This window comes from Rissa tridactyla, chromosome W (genome assembly GCF_028500815.1).
Source record: "Rissa tridactyla isolate bRisTri1 chromosome W, bRisTri1.patW.cur.20221130, whole genome shotgun sequence".
Lineage (NCBI taxonomy): Eukaryota > Metazoa > Chordata > Aves > Charadriiformes > Laridae > Rissa > Rissa tridactyla.
In genome coordinates, this window is record NC_071496.1 from 22,440,156 (window position 1) to 22,468,079 (window position 27,924).

General features: G+C 39.4%; 1 protein-coding gene and 1 pseudogene across 1 annotated transcript in view; one reads left to right on the top strand and one right to left on the bottom strand.

Annotated features, from left to right (window-relative positions):
• LOC128901973 (polyadenylate-binding protein-interacting protein 1-like) overlaps window positions 1–19,427 on the top strand; it is a 34,985-nt gene extending 15,558 nt beyond the window's left edge. Inside the window, exons 3-11 of the mRNA XM_054184190.1 lie at window positions 844–1,032; window positions 4,170–4,282; window positions 6,130–6,241; window positions 7,503–7,628; window positions 10,897–11,003; window positions 14,038–14,155; window positions 14,290–14,344; window positions 14,959–15,052; window positions 18,135–19,427. Coding sequence (XP_054040165.1) covers window positions 844–1,032; window positions 4,170–4,282; window positions 6,130–6,241; window positions 7,503–7,628; window positions 10,897–11,003; window positions 14,038–14,155; window positions 14,290–14,344; window positions 14,959–15,052; window positions 18,135–18,228 — 1,008 coding nt within the window. The 3' untranslated portion in view covers window positions 18,229–19,427. The remainder of the gene's footprint in view (window positions 1–843; window positions 1,033–4,169; window positions 4,283–6,129; window positions 6,242–7,502; window positions 7,629–10,896; window positions 11,004–14,037; window positions 14,156–14,289; window positions 14,345–14,958; window positions 15,053–18,134) is intronic.
• A 1,448-nt stretch (window positions 19,428–20,875) lies between these two features.
• LOC128902143 (U2 spliceosomal RNA) lies at window positions 20,876–20,986 on the bottom strand (annotated as a pseudogene).
• Between the last annotated feature and the right edge of the window lie 6,938 nt (window positions 20,987–27,924).

The following is a 27,924-nucleotide window of genomic DNA, read 5'->3' on the forward strand; positions in this document are numbered from 1 at the left end:
TTGTAAGCATCCAGAACACCGTTGACTTTAGAGACTGTTACGTACATTCATTTTTGAATGGACAAAATTACCAGCCTTCTGTTCCATCAGCAGGAGCATAAACATTGATAAAGTGGTATTGTTCTATCTTCCCCTTTCTTTAGGGACCAGGTGTGTTTATTGTCAGGTTTTTAACCTCAGTAACTGCAAATTAATGCAATACCATTTTAATAGTTTCATGTCATGCCTTGTAGTCTTTCATCCATTGTCAAGAGATCCAAATTTGATGACTTTAAAAGATCAGTTTTCCTGGCTATATTTTATACATGGGAACACTACGCTGTATTGTATTTCTGTAATTTCTCCCCCTCCTACATATTCTGGAGCACTTTTGCACTCTATGTAAGCTCAAAATATCTTGTTTCCAATTTTCAATTATTTTTCCTTCTATAGTTCATATGTCTGCAGCACAGTTTGTGTGCGCATCAGGAAAGGGTGTTGAGCCTCAGTTTGGCAGTTTTATTCTTAACAGGTATACTTACTTGTTAGTTTGTTAGTTAATCTTGCACCCAACTTTGCAAACTGATTTCTTTTTAGTCTGTCTTTTGATGTATTTTGCTGGGAGACCCTAATCTCTATAAAAACGTGTTACCTAATTTTTAAGATGATAGGATTATTGGTGCTTTCTGATGCATTGAGGTCTATGCTTTTAAAAAATGTTTAAGTGAACTATGTAATAAAGATCACTATCGAGTATGCAGAGCATCAGGAATTACTCAAGACTAAAGTTGCTTCTTGGAGATAAAGTGTAACAACAATTTTAGGTTCCTTTTAAATAGCTGGTATATTCTTTCATTGCTATAGGATTCTTCCTTTGAAGATGGATACGATGGCTATCTGACTTTGGCAGAATATGTACAAGACTTCCTAAATCACCTCACCGAGCAACCAGGTTGTTTTGAAACTGAAATAGTGCAGTTTGCTGAAACACTGAATGGCTGGGTCACTGCAGATGAAACTTTGCAAGAACTTGTTGAACTCGTGTATCAGCAGGTAGCCTGTGTATTCTGTCTTATAACATGGATGTTATGCCTCTGTTACCTAGTGTTTAAGATAGGCATACTAGTTTTATTTGTTATATCATTGTACCTATGTAGTATTTTAATGGTTTGAATTTTTATTTTTAGACTGAAACGTATAGGGAAAGATTTTTCTCAGTAAACTGAAATGATAGCTCAAGTGTGGGATGCTTGGCTGGTTGATAAATTTCCCCAATTTACTCTGTTTCCTTTGTGTATTTGAATCTTCTGGGTCACATACTAGAGTTGAAATTACAGCAGCTAATTAAAGGAGTTATATTTCAGTTGCTGGATTTATATAGTAAAGACTGAAGAAACTCTTAAGCAACGTCAGTTGTACATTTTTATTCTATCCTACAAAAAAAAATCTTCATACTACTTAGATGTTTTTCATTCGTTGGTATTTAAAAAAAAAATTCTATCTACTGTACACATCACCCTTTGGGAAATGCTCTTTTACTGACAGGCTTTGTTCTTCATCTGGAATTATACCTATTTCAGAACAGCATAATCGGAAAAGAAAAGCTAGTCTGGTGGTAACTAGGTCCAGTCCCATTGATGGCCGTGGAAATGAGGACAGAGACCTTGAATTGAACTCTACTAATTGGGGGAGCCATTGGAAAGAACAGCTTAATCTGTGTTGCGAAGCAAATGAGCTGCTGTTATGGTATTCTGGGCTTGCTGCAGAGAATGTAGTCACACTTGTGCTTGCTTTTTATTACATTGGGTAATAGTTAATAAAAGATTAAAATATTCCATATAACTTTATTGGAAGAAAAAAAGAATTTATCCTATTTATAACTTCATATATGTTAAATAAATTAGCTCATTTAATGTAAGTCTTTTAATGTTGCCTCTTCTCTTCCTGTTTGTAAAACAAGTCCAATATTAGGGTTGGCTGTGCCTTCCTTAACTGAGAAGCATCGAGTGTTATCAGTCTGAAATATAACAGTTTTATGTGAAAAATAAAACTTAGCTCAGTGCAAAATGCTGTCCTAGTATCCAAAAGCATGTGGTTTTTTAGCTTTGTTGTATGTCAGGATATGTTAGTGTTTGAGTGTCAGTCAACTATGCTTATTATTCTTCAGTTAACTATGCTTATTATTCTTCTGTCTTGAGCTTCTGCTCAAGGTTTGGTTTTTTTTTCCTCGTCCTGGTTTATCACAAAACTTCAATTAAAATTGCTGAAGTGTATTTATAAGCATCTGCTTCAGTGGTGTTTGAGCAGATTTACAGATGTTAGGTTTGTGAAGGAAAAAGGCTAAAATGAAAGAAACCCAAGTCCTGTACAGTCTTCCCTTCATCTGGGTATTGGGTATCTTAGCCTGTCTATAAGAATTAATTATCTACTTCCCACTGTTTCCTCCTAATCCGTTTATGTCTTGACAGAGTGAAGTGTCAGTTTTCTTGTTTTCCAAAAGCTGAATGCTCTGACTTCATGGCTTAAGAATCTTGGCTGTTGTCTAGTTAATACAGTGGATAGTTGCTGTAACAGCAACAAAAATTTCTCAAGATATGTATTGGTAGACTAGCCTTCATGCTTAGATTGTGAGGTTTTTTGAGTTGAAGATAAACTGAGATTACCAAGCAACAATAATTCAGGGAGGACATTATTGCACTTAAGATGATGTGAGGTGGTTTTCTTTGGTCTCTGTGTGCTATGCCGAGTCTTAATACCCACAATCGAATTGTTTCAGTATTTGATGCAACCACAAATACAGACCGACTAATTGGGAAGATAATGGTTTAAAAAAGATACAGATGAGATTTGAAGAAGTTGTGGGATTTGGTTGTGTGGTGTTTTGATTCGGTGGGTTTGGTTTTGTTTTTTGTTTGTTTGTTTTGTGGTGGTTTTTGGTTGTTTTTTGTTTTGTTGTGGTGGTGGTGTTTGTTTTGGTTTGGTTTTGTGGGTGGTTTTTTGGTTGTTTTGGGGTTTTTTGAAAGAGAAGTATAATTTAAGTGATGTATTTTGCCTTATAAAAAAGGGTGCACCTCTTCTAGTCCAAGCAACTGGTTGAACCATAGTACTGATAGATGGTCGAGATGTAAAAAGAATGTTCAAAGGTGATAAAGCCAAAGGAGAAGTTTAATGAATTCTTAGTATCCCTGGATTTTTATTTTTTTTGGCAGAGCTGATTGAGTTACTTAGACCAGAGCCTCTTTTCACTGAAGCTGTATCTGAGAAATAATCTCAAATTAGAGAAGAGTTAGAAGAGAGTTCAAAACAAACTAACAGTAATAAATTGCCAAAATAAGGGGATGTTCTGCTTTAAGTTCTAAGAGGTTGAATGTAGACACTAATGAATTCCTAATTACTTTTTCCACCTCTTGGAATTTTCAAGTATCAGATTTAAAGAAAAATATTTTTCAGATGGTGTATAACTTGTGGAATTTTGTTGCTACCACCTGTTTTTTAGATGATGAAAGTATAAATGTTCACTGGTAACAGTATTTGCTTTAGAAAAAAAGGACCTATCAAGAGCTATTAACTGTAATGATACAGTTTTAATATCTGAATCGTGAGTTTGCTATTCTGCAGTTTGCTGGAGCATGTACAGGAGAAATAATTTATCTTTACTTGCCGTGTTCTTGTACTCTTTCCCTGAGCGTTCACTATTGCCAAAAATGGATTCTGGGATAAATAGCACTTAGACTGAATGAAGGTGATTGATTTTATTTATTTTTTTTTAATGTATTCATTGCTCCTTGAGAGAGTGCATGTCCTTGAGAAAGTGTCTTAATGTCCACTGTTGGGTTTTGGGTTTTTTTGATTGGCATAAACAGTAAGTGACTTTCAGACACTCTGGTGTAGGTAACAATGGAGAAGTAGAATTGAGGATACATGGCATAATGGTGGTGGTTTTCTTAAAGCTACAAAATCACAGTATAATGAACTTCTATATGCTGAATTTGCGTATAGCAAAGTATTGATGAGATACAAAAATTAATATTAGAAATAGTAGTTATTAATCTTCTGCTCTTCAGTTGTCTAGTCAACTGTTTTTAAACATGGTTTTCTAAAAAGCTTTTAAAGATATTTCCTAATAAACTAATCATGACTTTTATGAATAATTTTTTTTTTTTTCACTTTTTTTATTTTTTTTTTGGAAGGCCACATCTGTCCCAAATTTCTCCTACATGGGAGCACGGTTGTGTAACTATTTATCTCACCATCTCACCATTAGTCCACAAAGTGGGAACTTCCGACAGTTGTTACTTCAAAGGTCAGTATCAGCATGTCATTTTAAGCCTGTTACTTTCTCAGGTTAAGTGTCTTCCTCTTTTGTATGTAACTCTTAACAGAGTATGTAGAAAGGTACATATTTAAAATAGACGTTTAGGTTGAGGATTATTAAAGCACAGGTACATACTGGATATCAAATATATATCTTTTTAAATTTTTTTATATTTTTTTTAATATGGAAATAGGACTCGATTTGTAGTTCTGTAGACTCTTTTGAACTGAGTATGTTAGACTGATACCAAATTACAGGGTAAACCTGAAAGCTAGTGAACTTTCAAACTGTACTAAATGCACATGTGTGTACTGTCCTTGCCAGGACTTATTTCATTGTGTTTTTTCTTTAATTACTTTTCTGGCTGGAGTTGCTGTGTAAGGTTTATTCATTGATTGGCTAACTGACTTTACACCTATGAAGTAGATGCATAAAATCCAGGATAAATTTCTTCAGTTTTCAGTTACTACAGAATTTGGGGGCTTACGGTTTAATAATGATTAGACTTCATAGTTGACAAAAATGCAACACTTTTTAAATGGATGTATTTCCTTTTAAATCTTACTGTATGAACATTTGAAGGAGTAGTAGACTTAAATACTTCATAATTCTTTAGAAATTAGCCTTTTTTTTTTTCTTTAAGGAATTTTGGCTTTCTAAGCTTCAGACTTGCTTCTTACTTTTAAAGTTCCACCTAGTCCACCTATGTTTAGGAGCAAAGACATGATAAACTTAAAAGATCATCGAAATGCATTGCTGTTAATCAGGAGCAGTACCTTATGGAGAAGCTGAATTTAATTATTTTATTTTATTTTTAAATCCCAAAGCAGATGAGCTTTTTTGCCTTCAGAATTATCACTTTTATCTTGTGTTAGTTTTCTTTAACTATGTTTGTTACTTGAACAATACCATGAAGGAAATCCCTGTTAACGTTTGGATTATCTGATTCCTGGGTTTAAAGCCAACCCAATAGATAACATTCCTTTTAGCACCTTGAAGCCGTAAATTTAAAGTTGCTTATGTTTTTATTGCTAATATGGTTGGAATTTGGGGGGGGGGGGATAAACAAACTAACAATATGAATACAGAGAACTCCTGTTTCTCAGCCCAAGTTTCTACTTCAATTTTTTTATTTCAACTCCTTAGATTTTTCAGTTTCTCAGGTATTTCTTAATCTTTTCCATAACCATTGAGAATACATTGGAGGCTGTCTTACTTTCCTTTTTACTTCAAATATTTTTTTAATTTGTTTTTGAACTGCTGTGTAAACTTGTATATTTTTGACACAGTTGTTGAATACTGGAAAATTACCTCACTGCTGTGTTATCTTAATCCTCAATATTTGCATTTATATCTAGATTATGCATCACTTAACATGGTGGGGTAAAGAATTTATCAAATAAGTATAAAGGCATCTAACACAATGTGGGCAGCACCCTGAAAGGGGAAAAATGTCTTTTGGAGTATACCTACTTTATTTCTGTTGATGTTTGGCTGTCTATGTTAAACTTCCTGGATCCATATTCTAATACATAAACTGTGTAACTGTCTTTTAATTCTTACATGTTGCAATTTGCTCTATTTCATTTTGCTGTCTCAGATATCTCAGTGCTTGAAAACACAATCGTGTAATCATATGTATTCATCTAGAAGGACAAAAATCCACGTTGTCTCTGTGAAGTCCTCTCACTTCCTTCACAAATCGTACTTTCTAGCATTCAGCATTTAACAGTTTTAATGCAGTGAATAAGTTCTTAGTATTCTATTAAATAAGTAGCACGTTACATATGTTGGGATGTCTACAGATTATATGATTTTTGTTTTAATGTTTTCAGGTGTCAAACAGAGTACGAAAACAGAGATGAAGCTACCAAAGGAGATGAGACTACTCGAAAACAATTTCATGCCTTTGTGTTGTTCTTAGCTGAACTTTACCTTAACCTAGAGGTGAGAAGAAAGTTGCATGTCAGATGGTTCTTCATTAATTTTTTTGTTGTGTTTAGGTAAACACTAAAGTGGAATATCGTTTGAGGTGTGCTTTTTTGGTTTGGGGTGGGGGTAAAGGGAGAGTGAAACAAAGTAAAAGAACTTTAGAAGACTTTCATTATAATGTGTGTCCAAGAAAGAGATAAACAAAAAAGGACAAGATCATCAGAAGATAAATGTATAAAGATTTTAAAAATTAAAAAAAAGTGTAAGAATTCATAAGAATTCACCAGATTACTACACTTAACCAACATAGGAAATGTTACAACCTAACTGAAGCAGATCAGGGTCAATAACTCATGTAATTCAGTATTCAAACACTAATAGGAGCTATTATCAAATGCTTGAGGAAGGCATGGGAATCTTCAAAATGAGCAATTAAATATGTAGACCTTTAAAGAGTTTTCTTTTGAAGGTTGAATCCTTGGCTTATTCATGAAGCATAAAATCTTTTATTTAGATAGGGGTTTTTTTGTATCTGATATGTACAAAAAAGTGTATGTGCACATAAAAATTCTTTGACTCTTATCCCTGTGAATTTATTAAGTTCACTGACTGCTGTAGTATCCTTAAAAATATATTTTTTCACTGGATTATTTCAAATATTTGATTTAAGCAAACACTATAAAAATGTTCTGCTGGCATGAGGAAAGAAAGCTCTCCGACTCTTCCATTTTTGTTCATAAGTGGGTCTTGAAATCTAATTTTCACTTGCTAGAAGTAAAAAGGAAGCTTTCCAAAGGGTTTGAAGGAGTTTTGCCAGTTAGAGTAAATTGCCCAGTTTAGAGTAAACAGTTTATTTTTTAAACCATTTTCTATAATTTTTAAATATATAAAGAGTGCCTTCTAGAAGTAAGCTACTCTATAGCTGTAGAGAATGCATAACATAGGATGGGAAAGAGCATGGGATTTTGAGAATTTGGGATGATGTGGACCACTTGCCAGGCATTTTGCAGCTTTTTTTAGCAATTTATTAGCAAAGAAACAAAATGCTAGACAAGCATTGTTATGTATATGTCAGAATTGTAAGGGTACTACTCAAAGTCTGTGTTCTAGAATAGTTACAGTATTGGGCATATTCTTCCAACTGAGGAGCTCAACTATGTTAATCACAAACCAAACCATACAGCATTCAAGAGAGAAAATGTGACTTTAATTTCAAAAACTTAAGTCTTTTAAATGTGGTTTTGTTTTGTTTTGTTTTTTTAAATATATTTTTCAGATTAAAGGAACAAAGGGACAGGTAACGCGAGCAGAAATTCTTCAAGAAGGCCTTCGGGAATTACTAAATGCGCTCTTCTCTAATCCTGTGGATAATAATTTGATATGTGCAGTGAAACTGCTGAAGGTGAGACAGTAGTTTTAAAAGAAAAAAAAAAGTTTTTTATTTTTTTAAATAGAACATCATAGTCCTGAATGAAAGAGGGAAGCTCATGAACATTACTTGTTTATATCTACATCATAATATATTTTAAATACAAATACGAAGATACTTTTTTTTTTTCTTCTTGAGATTTTTTTCATCTGGGATAAGTAAAAAATAGAGTACACGACAGCTGACAGTGGAAAGTGAGAAAAACAAGATATGGTCATATGTGGTTCCTGCTGGTGAAACAGAGGGGGGAATGAAGTGAAAGTCTATTTCTTTTTGCCACAGGCTAGAATGGATTCCTGGGCCACAGATTCAAGATCTAGGCTAACAGAGATAGCCACATCACACAGTTCCTTCTGTAGGTCTGTGCTATAGTATGTGGTTAACAGCTCTAATTAAATGAAGCAATATGGATAGGTTTTTATTGGGTAAAAGGAGGGAGGCAGTGTTTCGTCTCTTAATCAGCATGAACATTATCAGAATTAAGCAACTGTCTGTCGTTCTTGGATGTCCAGCTCATATGCTTCCGTGCCCTGTGAATGCTTTAACTGGATGCCTCAAAAGAGAAATGAACGATGCATAAAGTCAGTGGGTATTGCTTCTGGAATACATAAAGTGTAGGTGACAGTGTCTTATGAAAGTATTTCTTGTCAGAAAGATGAGAATTTTTGCATATCTAAATGAAATGCTTGAAGATTGGGAAGAGAAAGCGGAGAGGCTTTGGATAATGGGAGGAGTGTGGTGGGTTTGTTCTGACTTTTTTTTTTTCTTTCAAAAAGCCCTACCTTTCCCCAAGGAAAGGTATGCAAGGAGCATTATGTTTCTTTTTGAGACAATGGATGTACCTTTGGGAGCAGTGGAGGAAACAAAACTGCAAATGAGGAAATGTTTACGGGGTTTTATGCATTACATCATTAGTGGAGCAAGCTGTACATTTTGTTTTCCTTAGTACTTTTATGAAATTGAGCAAACAAAAAAAGTAACGTACTACTCTTAAAAGTAAAACACAAGGCCATTTGTATACACGTAAGAGCAGTAGAACTGGAGCCAAGGTGCAAAGGAGGAAGCAATCCCTTTAGCTCTCCCTTTGCCAGTTCTGGTGTGGGAGAAAACTGTAACCAACTTGAATGAATTGTGGGGTTTTAGGTACATTCTCTGTTCTGAAGGACACTCAGCAGTTAGGGTTTATCACTTGAGGGATTTTTTTGCAGCAAAGGGTTCTTTATATCAGTTATTTCCTACTGTATTGTATGCATCGCTACTACTGTAGAAATATATTTCTATTTCATGATGAAGACAAGCCTCTGCTTTTAAGTTTTACTTAAAAAACAATTGTTATGCTTTATGCAGGGAGAAACTCTTATCTTCACAAGCTGTGGGTTATGCTCCTAGTTGGGAAAACTTTGGGAATGAAAACTTTGTTTTGGGAATGAAGGTCAAAAGCTAAACAGTATTTTTGTGGAGTTTTGTTTCTGGTTTTTGTGGTTGGTCGGTTTGTTTTTCCTCATTCTTCCCCCTTCCTCCTACATCATAATTTTTTTCAGACTCTTCTATCTTAAATTCCAGTTCTGGGAGCTTTTTTTGATATGGTGAATAGGGAAAGAGAGGTTTTACATCCTCCAATTTAAACCCTTCAAATGAAGTTTGGATGTTTAAGCAGGTTGCTTCATAGCAAGCGTGGGGTTGTGTTCAATGAGCATATTTACTCCTGTGGTCAATCCTTATATTGAAAGTGCTTCCCTGAAGCAAGGCCCACTGAAGGACCTTTCAAAAAGACAGTACACAAATCAGGAAGCTTTCCAGTGCTGCTGTGTTTTCTGATCATTCTCCAAAGAAGATGGAGGGCTCATTATTTCTGTGAATACTCACAGAAGTATTTATTTGGCTTCAGTGCCCATTCCAGAATTAAAGACATTTTTGTGGGGTTTTTTGTTTTGTTTTTGTGGGTGTGTTTTGGTTTGGTTTTTTTAACGCAAGTGTTTTCTGATGTCTCAAAGTATCTATAAATGTTGGAGTGTATCTGTAGCTAGGCTGGGCTACCTCATGAAACCTTGGTGTCACTACTGAAGCAATAAGTGTCTCCTGTTGTCCTTTCCATTTAATATAGTGATAGATACAGGTTTTTCACTTATTTGCTTTGCAATATATTTATTTTAATTAAACCTTCTTGGTGCTGTTATCTAAGTACCTAGGATCAAGGCAGGACCGCAGTAGAAAACTGGGAATGTGAAACAAGTGCTGACCAAGATGCTTGCTTTTAGCTTTGCGTTTTCTTCCTTTGTATCATCAGATGCCATTCCAAGCATTTTTGGATCATGTAATATTTATGCTGAGTAGATCAGGAATTGCTGTTAACTTTTCCTAGTTTAACTCTTATCTCCTACTGTGCAATTATTGGGCAATGAAGTACCTATTCTTAAAGGAAAAGGCTTTCATCCACAGCAGTTCTAGACTGCTGCCAAAGCTCGCAGCAGCAGCTTCAGTCTCACAGATTTTATGTATTAAAACTCAGGCTGGCTTGGTCAGATAATTCTTGGCTCCTCTTGTATATACCCAGATGAAATTCTCTGGCACGTCTGATGCTAGGTATGTTGACTGAAGTCTTTTTAAAGCTTACTAACCTATTGTTATTCTCAGGTAAGCTTGTGGTGGTGTCTGTAAAAATATGGTCTCTTTTTTCATAGCACGTACTTAAAGCAATTAAGATCTCACAAATGCTGTTAGTCCTTTCAAACAGGATTCAGAATGTTGCAATATTTCTGTGTCGACGTGACCCAAGTAACAGTATGGTCAAATGCAATTTTCATGTCCAACTGATGCACAACTTCAGAAAAATGAAGAAGTGTAACGATTTTTCACAAGAAATCACAGCAATATTTAAAAAAAAATGGTTACATGTATGCATTTTGTTGTAATGTGACTGTTTCACAGTGTAATTAAATTGCTGGAGAGTTGTTTCAAAATCATGTCTCAAGACTGAAAGGAGGAAAGTGGCTGTGAACTACTAGGCAACATAAACATTGGACATAGAGTTACCATATTGTCTGTAGTCTAAGGTAAACTTATTTACAAGGTCTATTAATCTGTTTAGCAAAAAATATGTAGGAGGTTGGGACCTTCAACCCTCAGGTAGCGCACAATGCATCTGAACATTATGGATTGTTACAGAACCTCTTCTGTTGACAGTTTCTTAAAGTTTTATAATTTGCTTTAAAAAAAAACATTACTAATCCCTTGTCTTTAGTTGACAGGCTCAGTTTTAGAAGATGCCTGGAAAGAAAAAGGAAAAAATTATATGGAGGAAATGATTCAGAGAATTGAAAATGTTGTGTTGGATGCAAACTGTAGCAGGTGAGAAGATAAATTCATGTGCAGTGTTTTGTTTTTATATTAAATAGAAGACCTTAAAAATCTTCAAGAATAATGAACATGTCCAAAGCATTACCTTAAAAACTCATTTACAAAAAGTAAGGTAATATTTTGGTCCCTTCCCATGTAACAAAAAGTAATTTTCAATTGGGGGGGAGTGTGTTTATCTCATTTTAGGTTTTGGTTTGGTTTTTTGTCTTTTACTGGAGGTGCATGTTCTACTTAATGAGATCATGGTAGTTTGGGGGGGTTTAATTGTTTTTGTGTTTGTAGGGTTTTTTTTAAACCTTCAGGAGTTGAAATCTCCCTAAAGTGCTTTAGGCTCTAAAAGCACATATAAATATGGTGATATCTCATAGTTTATACTTTTAAATCTGAATTTAACAGCATTAAATATAGTATACAAATCGCTATAAATGTAAGCGTAAAATGGAATATGGTTAGTTTTTTGTGGGTTGGTTTGGTTGGTTGTTTTGTGGGTTTTTTTGTTTTGTTTTCTGGAGAACGGATGTTTTGGCTGTTCTTACTACAGGCTGGAAAAGAATGAGTGGTTGGCTAATGTATTCTGCTTCTCAATTTGTAATCAACTGCATGCACAGAATCATAGAATCATAGGGTTGGAAGGGACCTCTGGAGATCATCTGTTCCAACCCCCCTGCCAGAGCAGGGTCACCTAGAGCAGGTTACACAGGAATGCATCCAGGCGGGTTTTGAATGTCTCCAGAGACAGAGACTCCACCACCTCTCTGGGCAGCCTGTTCCAGTGCTCTGCCACCCTCAAAGTAAAGAAGTTCCTCCTCGTGTTTAGGTGGAACTTCCTATGCTCAAGTTTGTGCCCATTACCCCTTGTCCTGTCCCTGGGCACCACTGAAAAGAGCCTGGCCCCATCCTCCTGACACCCACCCTTTAAGTATTTATAAGTGTTGATAAGATCCCCCCCTCAGCCGTCTTTTTTCCAGACTGAAGAGACCCAAATCCCTCAGCCTTTCCTCATAAGAGAGGTGTTCCAGTCCCCTAATCATCTTGGTAGCTCTCTGCTGCACCCTCTCCAGCACAGTTCCCTGTCCCTCTTGAACCAGGGAGCCCAGAACTGGACACAGTACTCCAGGTGTGGCCTCACCAGGGCAGAGTAGAGGATGACCTCTACAGGATGACCTCCCTCGACCTGCTGGCCACACTCTTCTTGATGCACCCCAGGATGCCATTGGCTTTCTTGGCCACAAGGGCACATTGCTGGCTCATGGTCATCCTGTTGTCCACCAGGACTCCCAGGGCTCTTTCCACAGAGCTGCTCTCCAGCAGGTCAGCCCCCAACCTGTACTGGTGCATGGGGTTATTCCTCCCCAGGTGCAGCACCCTACACTTGCCCTTGTTGAATTTCATAAGGTTCCTCTCCGCCCAGATCTCCAGCCTGTCCAGGTCTCTCTGTATGGCAGCACAGCCTTCTGGTGTGTCAGCCACCCCTCCCAGCTTTGTGTCATCGGCAAACTTGCTGAGGGTGCACTCTCTGTCCCTTCATCCAGGTCATTGATGAATATATTGAAGAGGACTGGACCCAGTACTGACCCCTGGGGAACACCACTTGTTACTGACCTCCAACTAGACTCTGTGCCCCTAATCACTACCCTCTGAGCTCTATCTTTCAACCAGTTATCTATCCACCTTACTGTCCATTCATCAAGCCCACACTTCCTAAGCTTCCCTATGAGGATTCTGTGGAAGACCGTGTCAAATGCCTTGCTGAAGTGAAGGTAGACCACATCTACTGCCCTCCCCTCATCTATCCATCCAGTCATGCCATCATAGAAGGCTATCAGATTAGTCAGACATGGTTTCCCCTTGGTGAATCCGTGTTGAGTACTTCTGATAGCTTTCTTTTCCTCCACGTGCCTTGAGATGGCGCCCAGAACGAGCTGTTCTATCATCTTTCCAGGGATGGAGGTGAGGCTGACTGGCCTGTAGTTCCCCGGGTCCTCCTTCTTGCCTTTTTGAAGACTGGAGTGACATTGGCTTTCCCCCAGTCCTCAGGCACCTCGCCTGTTCTCCAGGACCTTTCAAAGATGATGGAGAGCGGCCCAGCAATGACTTCTGCCAGCTCCCTCAGCACTCGTGGGTGCATCCCATCAGGGCCCATGGACTTGTGAATATCTAATTGATCTAATTGATCCCTCATGAGGTTATCTCATTCTGCTGTTTTTCATCCTTATTCTTGCAAACTTACTAAAAACCTATAGAGGGTTCAGACATTGTGACCTGATCTCTTGCCATATGGAGTGAGGACAGCAGGTAGCTGGTATCATCTGTTTGTTGTAATTTAGCTGCCTCCCAGGGAAGATGAGGAAAATCTTGCTTCAGGAACCAGAAAAAATAGCACAAGCCTGAGGGTTCAAAAACAGAGAAGCATGAGCTTCTTTTAATAGAGGAAACAACTGAAGAATTTTTTTAATTTTTTTTTCCTTAATGAGTCTCACTGAACTTTTCTCCATGGACTCGCTTAAAAGAAGAAAGCAATTTCTCTTATTTCAGGGATTAAATGGGTGGTAGCATTTAATGTATTGGAGGCATTACTTTTCACTGTTGACTAGAATTTCAATGTGATTTAGAGAACTGAAGTTAGGAGCATAAATTAGATGATTAAAATACAATTTAAAGATCATCCCCTGTTTTCCTCAGTACTATCCTTTTATAAGAAAAGGATTTATTCCTCAACTTGTGCTGTGGGTTTGGTATCTTGATTTAAAAACTATAGCTCTTTCTATTTCATATGGAATCCTTACTTCACCACAGAGGAAGTAGAGAGAGTGAGTGTCTCATAATTGAGGGACATGTAAAGCATCTAGATTTGGGGGGGGGGGGGGGGGGGAACTAACTCAAAATTATCTGCAGACCGACCGGACCAAATTTTGTCCTTTTTGGAGCTTTTTTTGAGATTTACCTATCTAGTATATGCAAGATATAACCCAGTTATTGCTTATCACAAACCATTCTTACTTTTGTGGTGCTTCTGTTATTTCAGAGATGTGAAACATATGCTTCTGAAACTAGTAGAACTCCGATCAAGTAACTGGGGTAGAGTTCATGAAACTTCTCCACATACAGAAGCTACCCCTGAAAATGACCCAAACTATTTTATGGTAAGAATGTACTGATGCTTCAGTTCCTTAATCTAATGTGAATTTAATTTAATTCATAGACAGTCACATTGTTGAAAGCTGCAAACAGCTGTCTCTCTGAATGTGTATAACTTACTGTATAACTTTATTCTTAGAATGAACCAACATTTTATACTTCCGATGGTGTTCCTTTCACTGCAGCAGATCCAGGTACGTCACAAGCTTAGTATGCCTGTTTTATCAGTCTTCATTAAAAATTTGTAATTATGTTTATGTCCTGTTGAAGTACATAAAAAGTTGTTTTTAAAATATCTGAAAATCATACAACTTAAAAGACAAAATTATGTCTGAATTCCTGGCTTTGTGTAACACATGCTTTATTCTGTATTAAAAGAAGGTAGATGTTTGAAATGGAGAATATGCATTTGAGTTCATATAATTCAGAAGAATTTGTGCCATAGTCCTCAGCACTTGGTCTCTCCAGGAAGCCAGAAATCTTCAAGTCATCTTTTGTTTGTCCATTGTTAATAGCAAAAGGCTTTGTTTCTTCCTTGGTTTCTCTGTTTTCTGTAATCTGAGCACAACATGGCATGACATCATTTGAGGTAAAGACATCTGTGACTACCTTTACGGTTCTCTGGGAAGATAGGTATCATTCTTAGAGGTTGATTGATGTCCTGAGAAAACACTGTAGCATGAGGTTTTTTTCTATGTTTCATGCCATTCATGGTTTCATTAAATAGGCTATTTTCAAACTGTATAGATGTATGTTAATTTAGAGGACTAGTCTTACATATTGCTTGGTCTCATTTTTACTATGCCAGATTACCAAGAAAAATACCAAGAGCTGCTTGAAAGAGAGGATTTGTTTCCAGATTATGAAGAAAATGGAACAGATTTATCAGGACCTGGAGATCAGTATGTTTTCTTTTTGAGTGATGTTTGTTTGGGGTTTTTAACACTAGTTATTTTTACTGCAAACTTAGGAATCCAATCTAGATAAAAATGAAGTTAAATAATATAATTATTATTTGACCCTACAATGGAAGTTATGTATTTGTTCAGGTGTAAGTTGGTTTGTAGTCACACAAGTTTGAAACAAATTTTATATTTAGCTGAGTAGGGCAAATAAATTTCAGATATTTTTGCACACGTACAACCATATTCTCTTCTGCTTTTTAAAAATTAAATTTGCAAGCAAAATGAAGCACCAGACCTTCAAGTGTTGGTAGTGAGGCAACCTGAATTCATTTTACTGATGCACGTACACATCCTAGCTAGAGATAATTACAAAATTTTCAGTGTATTTCAAAGGGAGGAGGTTGTTAAGTTTCTCTCCTCAGGATAAGTAGTATACCCTCAATTAAATGGCTATTCAGTATTCCTGTAGAACAAGAAAAGCAACCTAATGGCAAAAGGGGAAGCAATAGATGGGAATATAGTCTGACTTTCTGACACCAGTTTATAAGAATTTGATAGGAAACCAGTGAAAGAAATACAGTCTAAAATAAATTGCTCTGAGCTTTGTATTCATCTGGTTGAAGGAAGACTTTCAGATCATGGTTTGATACCCAAAAGACTTTCAGTGTTGTGTTTGTGTGTGATAAGAGTGCTGGTCTAGACTGATATTTTTGTTAGCAAATTGAAAATTTTTAGATGGCACCTAGCAGAGGGGAATTGCAGGAACTTTGGAAGGTAAATTAGAGATATCAGAAATCAACAAGCTCATACTGTGGGAAAAAAATTACCCTCGTGAACTGCTGTGCTTAGAACAAATTAAATGCAAAATGGAGACAGACAGCAGTTAAACACAGCAAATCTGAATTGTGACATATGGAAGACTGAGAGTCAACATTCATGCAAGGTGACTGTGGAACCTTCTTTGTTGAAGGCTTAAGAAAAGCTTAGACAAATCTATCCTGATCGTCTGTCAGCTATTTCTCGTGACTGACATCAGGGAGAAGGGTTTGATGTTGAGTTCCTTCTCAAGTCTACACTCCTACAGGAAAGGAGGAACAAATAAAATAAGTATGTAGACAGCTTCTTTAATGTGCATGCTGATTCCCTTGTTGGGAACTAAGGCACAGAAGATAATAAACTGGGCACCTGAAAGTAACACACACTTCTTGAGAGAGTCAATAGCTGTTGACTTTTTTTAAGGCTGTTTAGAATTATATACACTATCATGTTCAAGCTACAACTCCATTGTCCTAGTTTATGGTGATGAACACTCCAGTTAGACCTAGAGAAAACAAGGAACACTCAAGGTACTTCCCAATAACTGTGAGGAGAAAGCAAGCTGTTAAGTGATCCCCATCACTTCACAGCTTTATTTTGAAGCTCTGTGGTAGTCTCCACTCTGCGCAATACTGATTATCATTAATGGGATCCAGTCTTTTCTCTGACCTAAATGAGACAGATCTCCTCTGAAAGACTGGTTACCATGTAATAGAAGGTAATATAATGCAGATGCAAAAGGGAGGTGAATTAAGGCTGCCTTCTTTCATATATTAACAACATCAGTGCAAATGCATTATTAAATTTTGGAAAGCTTGTATTGCATTATTGACATGGTCCCCCACAACATCTCTAAGTTGGAGAGATATGGATTTGATGGGTGGACTGTTTGGTGGATAAGGAACTGGCTGGATGGTCGCATCCAGAGGGTGGTGGTCAATGGCTTGATGTCCAGATGGAGAGGGGTGACAAGTGGTGTCCCTCAGGGATCCGTACTGGGACAGGTGCTGTTCAACATCTTCATCAATGAGATAGACAGTGGGATCAAGTGCACCCTCAGCAAGTTTGCAGATGACACCAAGCTGAGCGGTGCAGTTGACAGGCCAGAGGGATGGGATGTCATCCAGAGGGACCTGGACAAGCTAGAGAAGTGGGCCTAAGCAACCCTTATGAAGTTCAACAAGGCCAAGTGCAAGGTCCTGCACTTGGGTCAGGACAACCCTCATTATCAATACAGGCTGGGGGATGATGTGATAGAGAGCAGCCCTGCAGAAAAGGACTTGGGGGTACTGGTGGATGAAAAGCTGGACATGAGCCAACAATGTGCACTTGCAGCCCAGAAAGACAATCACATCCTGGGCTGCATCAAAAGAACTGTGGCCAGCAGATCCAGAGAGGTGATTCTCCCCCTCTACTCTGCTCTCGTGAGACCCCACCTGGAGTACTGCATCCAGCTCTGGAGCCCTCAGCACAAGAAGGACATGGACCTGTTGGAGGGGGTCCAGAGGAGGGCCACAAGGATGATCAGAGGGCTGGAGCTTCTATGCTATGAGGACAAGCTGAGAGAGTTGGGGTTGTTCAGCCTGGAGAAGAGAAGGCTCCGGGAAGACCTTATAGCAGCCTTCCAGTACCTGAAGGGGGCCTACAAGAAAGCTGGGGAGGGGCTGTTTGCAAGGGCATGTAGCGATAGGACAAGGGCCAATGGTTTTAAACTAGAGCAGGGTAGGTTTAGATGAGACGCTAGGAAGAAGTTCTTTACCATGAGGGTGGTGAGACACTGGAACAGGCTGCCCAGAGAGTTGGTGGAGGCCCCATCCCTGGAGACATTCATGGCCAGGCTTGATGAGGCTCTGAGCCATCTGATCTAGTTGAAGATGTCCCTGCTTAGTGCAGGGGCGTTGGACTAGATGACTTTTAAAGGTCCCTTCCAACCCAACACATTCTATGATTCTATGATTGCATTTTTCTATCATCTTGGAAACTGTTTCTGTCTTTTAACCTGTGGACAGCGTAAGATGATCTAAAATGGTGACAAACACTGTAGCAATTTGTACATATCTATGCTGTTTTGAGGTTTCTGTTTGTTTTCTCTAGTACCCATAATTTTTTTTTTCTTCTTCAGACCCTTTTATAAATGTTATAGTTAACTATTATTTATAAAGCTCTGTTTTATTCTTGACATATACATAAATATTTCACCTATTTACTGTTTCTGAAAATCTGTACATAAACTTAACATTTTTGGTGATATTTTTTTTTTTAGGTATTTTGATGACCTTGATGACAAGATGGATCCAGAAATTGAAGAAGCATATGAAAAATTCTGTCTAGAATCAGAACATAAGAGAAAACAGTGAGATGTTACACATTAATGTTATTTTATTAAACCAGTTTAGGTATGGCTAGAATACAGGGGGACACAAAACATTTGTACCAAAATAAGGAATTTTAATTTCTCCAAGTACTAAAGTTATACAATTTCCATTTTGTTAAACAGAATCTGCCAAAAATTGTAAACTTATGCCCTGTAACTTAAAACATTGTGTATATATCATAGTTTATTTTATGTACAAGTATATGAACAATGTTTTGGCTGCAATAAAATTGATTTTAAAAGTATCATGATGGAAATTAAAATTTAATGAGGAACCATCCCATAAAATTTCCCTTGGGGGGAAGGGTAAGAATAACTTGATTTAAATTTAATTGCTTGCTTGATTTAGTATACATTAGGATTTATCCTTTTTACCATATACTAGATCTGATATTTAATTTTTTTATTAATTTATTTTTTAACTAAGGAGCATATGATCCAAATACAAATTATTATTTTTTTGTGGGGAGTTTTTTGCTTTGTTTTTTTTCCCTTTTCCTTCCTCTTCCAAAATACACATGAGTAAGGTCAGGACTCTTTTTCCTGGAATAAACATGTTATATGTTGATATGTGAAAAAGCAAGCATTATTTTGGAAGTTGGGTGCTTTCAAGACCTTTGGTTTAGGAAAGCTTATTTTCAACTTTTACAAGCAAAAACTATCCTTTAATTTGACGTGTTCTTTAAGACTACAAGAACGTAGTTCTATTTTAACCCATACTTCTCTAAGAGTATGTGCAGTGCTTGATATATTTTTTGAAGGTAACATATCTAACATTCCAGCAACCCCTGTAACTTTTTCCATTCTTCTAGTTATTTTATATAGTTTTTGTTAACTTTGTAGTTTGAGTAAATTCATATATTTCATAAATTTTAACATTCTGAAGCCAACTGCTCTTATTTGACCCCATATAATCATGTTAGTCTTCCTAGGATACACCATTTTTGTTGCTAAACTCAGTTGTACTTCGTCCTGTTACCTGTTATTGGTTAGACTGAGTGAATCAAAAACAAATGGGAAATATTTCCCAAAAGTTAGCTACTGTAAACACATATTGTAAATAATTCTGTTATTTGTTTGGTGAAATAACTTGTGTGTCTGCTAATACAGTGAGCACTAACTGTTTTCTGGATGTTTATTTAACATACTCATTTAGGTTGTAGTTTTGGAAAAGAAAATTTAACTAGCTTTTGTTTCTTTTGGTATAATTTCCATGATCTTGTATTTTTACTTTTAAAAAAAAGATTTTTTTTTTTGCATTCAACTATGCATTACAGTAAGGTAATAGTGTCTTCAAGGGACTCTGCCTTACATGTTTAATTTTGCATCTTTTGTACAGTGTCTTTTTTTCCTGAAAAGTAGCTGTCAGACTCCAGATGTATACTCTGTCAGCTTGTGGAGACAATATGTCTTAAATGTAGATAAGAAATACACTAAGTCATCCTGTACAAAAATTTTGGGAACTAGGGATTGTATATTTAAGGCAATTCAGATCAAGGTCTAGTAGTTGATACAGGAACAAAAGATGACATTCTGTCCAAAACTCAAGGAAGGTACTGCACTGCTTGCACTCTAAATTGTTGATTTGCCACCTCTACTTCAGCCTACTTGACCTACTTCCACAGTTTCTACGCTTAGGGTTCTGAACAAATAGTGAAGTTGCTAGTAAATATAATGCATCTTCCATAAATAATAAAAAGTAATAAAGCAGAGAAGTACCGTTATTTGTATTTTTGATGGATAAAATACAAATACTTCAAAACTCAGCCAGGACTAGAACGTGCATTTCTGAACCCTAGTCCAGCCCTATAAACGTTATACTTACTTGCTTTAAAACCAAGTATCTTTATACTGCTAGATTTACATACAATAAAAGTTATAAAAGGAGGATTCATAATCCAAATATTTACTTTGAAACTTGCTTCAGGCAAGTACTTTGCAGATTAATAACCATTAAAAAGGGTATTACAAATAGAAACAGATTTCTTTTGATGCATGGCTGTGTCTGCAGCCACTTGACTGGATGTTGACCTACCCACTACTTTGCTGAGAAAGCAGTTGTAGAGAATGGAAATTTGTATTGAATGCACTTCTTCCATGATTACATGCTAATCTAAGAAACCTGTACTTCTGTAGGTAAGGAATGATTGTTACAGCTAGATGAGACCATTTGATCTAGTGTGGCCTGTATAGCAAAGGATCTTGAATTACACTTGCTTAGTGCTTCAAGCAGGAATTGATAATAAATTGTCACTTAACTGTAAACTGTCAATCCTCTTAAAACAACTTTGATTAAATTGTAAATATTAGGGGGGGAAGTGTATATATCTTCCAAAAAGGCAACTAGACTTAATTTTTAAATTGGCCTTTGGGAAATTAATTTTTCAATCTATTCAGCTAGGACTTCTGAGACCGTTCTAAGTATATGGATTAAATTTCATAGAATGGTTTAGGTTGGAAGGGACCTTAAAGATCATCTTGTTCCAACCCCCCCTGCCATGGGCAGGGACACCTCCCACTAGACCAGGCTGCTCAAAGCCCCATCCGGCCTGGCCTTGAACACTTCCAGGGATGGGGCATCTACAACTTCTCTGGGCAACTTGTTCCAGTGTCGCACCACCCTTATGGTGAAAAATTCCTTCATAAATAAGATTAAAGTCCTCTCATTGAGGATGTATCAGATATTAAACTGATAAGAACAGATACTGCACTTGATCTTAGCCAAAAGGCCAAGAAGCGATTTTCCTGTTCTATTGAATGCATATGTAAAGCAGCAGTCACAAGAGAATTATTTATCTGTAATTTGTTTTAGAGATATGTTGCAGATCAGCGATCTGCCTTCTCAGTTCTGTCCCCTAAGCTGCCACCTCATTTTCTGGAGATGCTAATGTGGAGAGGCATTGAATGAATGCCCTCTTACACAGCTGCTTTCATGCTGCAGAGGGAAGGACAGGAGGAATGTGCTTATGCTTCTGCAGTAGTTCTCTAGATAACTGTGCTCTGTGTCAGTACATGTGCTGAAAGATGTATATCTTAAAGAAGCACAGTTACAGGTAAGTAGTTCTTTTCTATAGTCTAGGCCTTTATACTGATAACTTCCATTTCTGGAGCAGCAAAAAAAAAAAAAAAAAAGACATCCCTGTTTCCAGCAGATAGTGATAAAAGCTAAAAAAGGTTAAAGTAAAAAGACACAGTGTGTATTTTCATCTAGCTTGTTTTACAGATGTGTATATAAATCAGATCACATTTTTCGACCTGTTCTCTGCTAGCAGGAAGATAAGGTTAATTCACCAAACGTGTGGGAGGGAGGGAGCTCAGCAGGCTGCTTCGCCTCGTGCTTCCTGCCTTGTGGACCCTGGGTGCCTTCTATTGATTTCCCCATTGTTCTGTATAGCCCCTTCTGGGGAGATGGAAAGCCTGATGGTGCTGTCCAGGGATGACTTGGTGGAGGTGCATTATGCAGGGAGGGTCCCTCTTGCTGCTATCTCCTTGTTGCTTCAAGTACCTGTATGAAATGGCACTCCCTGCCTCTGCCCACCCCCTCCAGCTGGCAGAGACCACCTGCCAGTGGGTTGCCTTGGTTGTCAGTTTCTACAGTGTATGTGGTGGGTTGACATTGTCAGGCCCTTTGCCCTGCGGAAGGGAACATGGGGTTGTGAGGAGTGTGGCTTGTGTTACTGTCTCCATCAGAGGCAAGCAGGTTTTAGAAAGCAGTCTTAATGAAGAGTACTTGAATTGCCATTCAGGAGTAAATGAATCACCGCTTAGGAAGTAGCGTCTCTTGCCTGCCAGGTTCTTGTGAAGCATGTCTAACTGGCCAGTTACACAGAAACGGGGAGTTACACAGAAGTCCTGTAACCTGCCCTCCGGGGAGATGAAGGGCAAAAAAAAAAAACACAACCCTGACAAAAAGACAAAAACAAACAAACAAAAAACCCCACACCCCAACAAAATTGTTGTTGCTCTGTGTAAAATGGAGGGGATTTCCTAGACTCTGCTCCAGAAAGGAAGAAGATGAAATCTGCTAAAATGTTTTCACTGTATAGAAAAGTCATGGTATTACAGGGGGTTCGTTTTGTTTTGTTTTTCTTCACATCTAATATAAGAACAGCTTCTACGAGCTCTAGATTTCTGGAACAAATTTTCTTCTCATCTGTACTTACCTTCATGTATTATATCCCCATAAAGAAAAAAGATGAGTTTTACATATGTAATACTTTTCTAAAATAAACTTCCCTAGTGGTCTGACAAAGTGGACTTACATAATTTAACATGCATGTGTATGAGTACAGGCCTTGAAGATCTAGAGTACAGTTTGGCTAATGTGTTTGTCAACTTGATTAGAATACAGCCATTTTAAATTTAGTTTTAAATGTTACTTAGTCTTCTATTTATGCATATCCTTTGCAGCCAAACACTACAGACTTCGCTTACTCTTCTTAGTAAGACTAAAACCTAGGATTTTGTATATTTGACAGAATGAGCTATTTTATATATTGTCACTTTGCTGTACTTAGAATCATAGAATTGCCTAGGTCGGAAGGGACCTTTCAGATCATCAAGTCCAACCATCAACCTAACAATGACAAAAAACATCACTAAACCATATCACTAAGCACTATGTTACCTACCTTTTAAGTACCTCCAGGGATGGTGACTCAACCACTTCCCTGGGCAGCCTGTTCCAATGCTTTGATAACCCTTTCAGTGTAAAACTTTTTCCTAATATCTAATCTAAACCTTCCCTGGTGCAACTCAAGGCCATTTCCTCTCATCCTATCGCCTGTTACTTGGGAGAAGAGACCAACACCCACCTCTCTACAACCTCCTTTCAGATAGTTGCAGAGAGCAATAAGGTCTCCCCTCAGCCTCCTTTTCTCCAGGCTAAACAACCCCATCTCCCTCAACTGCTCCTCATAAGACTTGTTCTCCAGACCCCTCACCAGCTTTGTAGCCCTTCTCTGGACACGCTCCAACACCTCAATGTCTTTCTTGTAGGGAGGGGCCCAAAACTGGACACAGTACTCGAGGTGGGGCCTCACCAGTGCCAAGTACAGGGGGATGATCACTCCCCTAGTCCTACTCATCACACTGTTCCTGATACAGGCCAGGATGCTGTTGGCCACCTGGGCACACTGCTGGCTCATATTCAGACACAAGTCGACCAACACCCACAGGTCCTTTTCTGCCAGGCAGCTCTCCAGCCACTCTTCCCCAAGCTTGTAACGCTGCATGGGGTTGTTGTCACCCAAGTGCAGGAATTGGCCTTGGCCCATCGATCCAGCCTGTCCGGATCCCTCTGCAAAGCCACCCTACCCTCAAGCAGATAAACACTTCCACCTAACTTGGTGTCATCTGCAAACTTACTGAAGGTGCACTCAGTCCCCTCATCCAGATCATTGATAAAGATATTAAAGAGAACTAGCCCCAATACCAAGCCCCCTGGGGAACACCACTTGTGACAGGTTGCCAACTGACTTTATCTCCATTGACCACCACTCTCTGAGCCCAGCCCTCCAGACAGTTTTTTACCCAGCGAAGAGTACTCCCTTCCAAGCCAAAGGCTTTACTAAAGTCTAGGTAGACAACATTCACAGCCTTTCCCTCATCCACCAAGTGGGTCACATCATCATAGAAGGAGATCAGGTGTGTCAAGCAGGACCTGCCTTTCATGAACCCATGCTGACTGGGCCTGATTGTCCTTCATGTGCCACATAATGGCACTCAGGATGATCTCTTCCATAACCTTCCCAGGCACCAAGGTCAGACTGACAGGCCTGTAGTTCCCCAGATCCTCCTTCTGGCTCTTCTTGTGGGTGAGAGTCATATTTGCTAGACACCAGTCAACTGGGACCTCCCCGGTTTGCCAGGACTGCTGATAAATGATGGAAAGTGGCTCAGTGAGCACTTCCACCAGCTCCCTCAGTACCCTCGGGTGGATCCCATCTGGCCCCATAGACTTGTGTATGTCTAGGTGCTGGAGCAGGTCCCTTACCATCTCCCTTTGGATTATGGGGGCTTCATTTTGCTCCCCACCCCATCTTCTAGCTCAGGGGTCTGGGTTCTCAGGGAACAGCTGGTCCTACTACTAAATGCTGAGGCAAAGAAGGCATTAAGTACCTCAGTCTTCTCCTCATCCTTTGTCACTATGTTACTGCCCCCATCTAATAAAGGATGGAGATTCTACTTAGTCCTCCTTTTATTCCTAATGTATTTATAGAAACTTTTTTTATTGTTCTTAACATCCAAAGCCAGGTTAAGTTCTAGTTGGGCTTTGTCCTTTCTAATTTCCTCCCTACATCATAGCCTTACAACATCTTTGTAGTCTTCCTGAGTGGCCTGCCCCTTCTTCCAAAGGGCATAAACTGTCCTTTTTTCTCTGAGTTGCAACCATATCTCTCTATTCAGCCAGGCCACTTTTTCCCCAACGAATCGTCTTTTGGCACATGGGGACAGCCTGCTCCTGTGCCTTTAAGACTACCTTCTTGAAAAACATCCACCCTTCCTGGACTCTTTTGCCTTTCAGGACTGCCTCCCAAGGGACTCTGTCAAGCAGGTTCCTGAAAAGACCAAAGTCCACCCTCCAGAAGTCCAAGGTGGCAGTTCTGCTGACCCCCCCCTCCTTGCTTCTCTAAGAATCAAAAACTCTATCATTTCATGATCACTATGCCCAAGACAGCCTCCACCTGTCACAATCCCCACAAGTCCTTATCTGTTTACAAACAACAGGTCCAGCAGGGTACCTTCCCTAGTCAGCTCCCTCACCATCTGTTGTCAGGAAGTTATCCCCAACACACTCCAGGAACCTCCTAGACTGTTCCCTCTCAGCTGTATTGTGTTCCCAGCTGATATCTGGTAGGTTGAAGTCTCCCATGAGGACAAGGGCTAGTGATCTTGAGATTTCTCACAGCTGCTTGTAGAATATTTCATCTGCCTCTTCACCCTGGTTGGGCAGTCTATAGCAGACTCCCACCATGATATCTGCCTTGTTGGCCCTCCCCCTGATTCTTACCCATAAACACTCAACCCTATTGTCACCATCATTAAGTTCTTGACATTCATAACATTCCCTAACATACAGAGCCACCCCATGTAGCAGTGTGCTCTCCCCTCCACCCCCTGCTCCTGCTCAAGCCATAACCATCAGTGGGAGTTGTTATGAGTTGCACCTGGACTTTGGGAGATGGCTGGCAACACAGTCAGAACACTGTCTGGAGTGGGGACCTAGGTATCTTGTTCCCATGCAAATATGACTATAGGTCAATTATCTTACTCCATAAATAGTGGACAGCCCAAGAGCCCTTTGAGCTCTCCTGCACGGCAGCGGGCTGCACAACAGGATCTCCCCTTGAGTGGGGATGCTCACTTAAGGTTCTTCTCCTCGAGGTTGAGAGATTCCTTGCTGCAACAGATTCTCGGTAAGTGACTAATAGCATGCTAAACTTTGAAATCTTAGCTAAGTGATATAAAGGATTGATTGTGCATATATAATCCTTTAGACATAAACTGTTGACCAAGTCTGGGACTAGGATTGGATCCAGCCGCACCTAGACTCCTCTCTGAGAAGGAGTTTAGAAAGCAAGGGGGTCCTTTCTGAGCCTTGTGACTCAACGGGAGGGTCTCCCTGAGAGCTTGTCTGACCCTGGCCTCTATGCAGTAAATAATCAAGCGTACCCTGGCATCGAATCTTGTAAAACACTGTCGCATTCACTACTAACTTTGTTAAATCACTGTTTTATGTTAATAAATATTTCACTGCTTCTCTCTTATGAGTGAAGTTAATCACTCCACCCACGACACCCCACCTCCTCTCCTTCCTTGCCTGTCCCTTCTGAAGAGTTTGTAGTCATCTAATGGAGCACTCCAGTCACGCAAGTCATCCCACCACGTTTCTGTGATGGCAACTACATCATAGTTTTCCTGCTGCACAATGGCTTCCAGCTCCTCCTGTTTGTCGCCCATGCTGTGTGCATCCTTAACTCCTACCTGTACGTTCCCAGGCACAGCCATAGTTTCTAACCCATCAATGACACTTGCGTCTCTGCTGCTGCATGAATCTCCATCCCCTGCCTTCACTGAGTCAGCAGACGGAGGGACCTCACTAGCATCCCGTCCCACAGACATTATAGAATCATAGAATCATTTAGGTTGGAAAAGACCCTTGGGATCATCGAGTCCAACCATCAACTCCACTCTACAAAGTTCTCCCTTACACCATATCCCTTAACACCGCATCCAAATGAGTCTTAAACACATCCAGGGATGGTGACTCCACCACCTCCCTGGGCAGCCTATTCCAGTGTCTAACCACTCTTTCTGTGAAGAACTTTTTCCTAATGTCCAGCCTAAACCTACCCTGCTGCAGCTTGAAGCCATTCCCTCTTGTTCTATCGCTAATTACCTGTGAGAAGAGACCAGCGCCAACCTTTCTACAATGGCCTTTCAAGTAGTTGTAGAGAGTGATGAGGTCTCCCCTCAGCCTCCTCTTCCTCAAACTAAACAGTCCCAGCTCCTTCAATCGCTCTTCATAAGATTTATTCTCCAGGCCCTTCACCAGCTTCGTTGCCCTCCTCTGCACTCGCTCCAGCACCTCGATATCTCTCTCGTATTGAGGTGCCCAGAACTGGACACAATACTCAAGGTGTGGCCTCACCAGTGCTGAGTACAGGGGGACAATCACCTCCCTCCTTCTGCTGGTCACACTATTTCTAATACAAGCCAGGATGGCATTGGCTTTCTTGGCCACCTGGGCACACTGCTGGCTCATGTTCAGCCGCTTGTCAATTAGAACCCCCAGGTCCTTTTCTGCCAGGCAGCTCTCCAGCCACACTTCCCCAGGCCTGTAGCGATACATGGGGTTGTTGTGGCCCAAGTGCAGGACCCGGCACTTGGCCTTGTTGAAGCTCATTCCATTAGAATTGGCCCATCGGTCCAATCTATCCAAGTCTCTCTGTAGAGCCTCCCTATCCTCATGCAGATCAACACTCCCGCTTAAACTTGCTGATGATACCCTCTATGTCCTTATCAAGGTCATCAATAAAGATATTAAACAGAAATGGTCCCAACACTGAGCCCTGAGGGACACCACTTGTGACCGGCCGCCAGCTGGATTTAACTCCATTGACCACCACTCTTTGGGACCGCCCATCCAGCCAATGCTTGATCCAGCAGATCGTATGCTCATCCAGGCCATGAGCCGCCAGTTTTTCCATGAGAATTCTATGGGGGACAGTGTCAAATGCTTTTCGAAAGTCTAGGTAGACAGTGTCCACAGCCTTTCCCTCATCCAATAATCGGGTCATCTTGTCATAGAAGGAGATCAGGTTCATCAGGCAGGACCTGCCTTTCCTAAACCCATGCTGACTAGGCCTGATCCCCTGCTTGTCCATTATATGACTTGTAATGGCACTCAAGATGATCTGCTCCATGACCTTCCCTGCTACCGAGGTCAGACTGACAGGCCTATAGTTTCCCGGATCCTCCTTTCTGCCTTTTTTGTAGATGGGCGCTACATTTGCTACCCTCCAGTCCATTGGGACCTCCCCAGTTAGCCATGACTTCAGGTAGATAGTGGGAAGTGGCTTGGCAAGCATGTCTGCCAACTCTTTCAGCACTCTTGGGTGTAACCCATCCGGTCCCATAGACTTGTGCGCATCCAAGCGGCATAGCAGGTCACTGA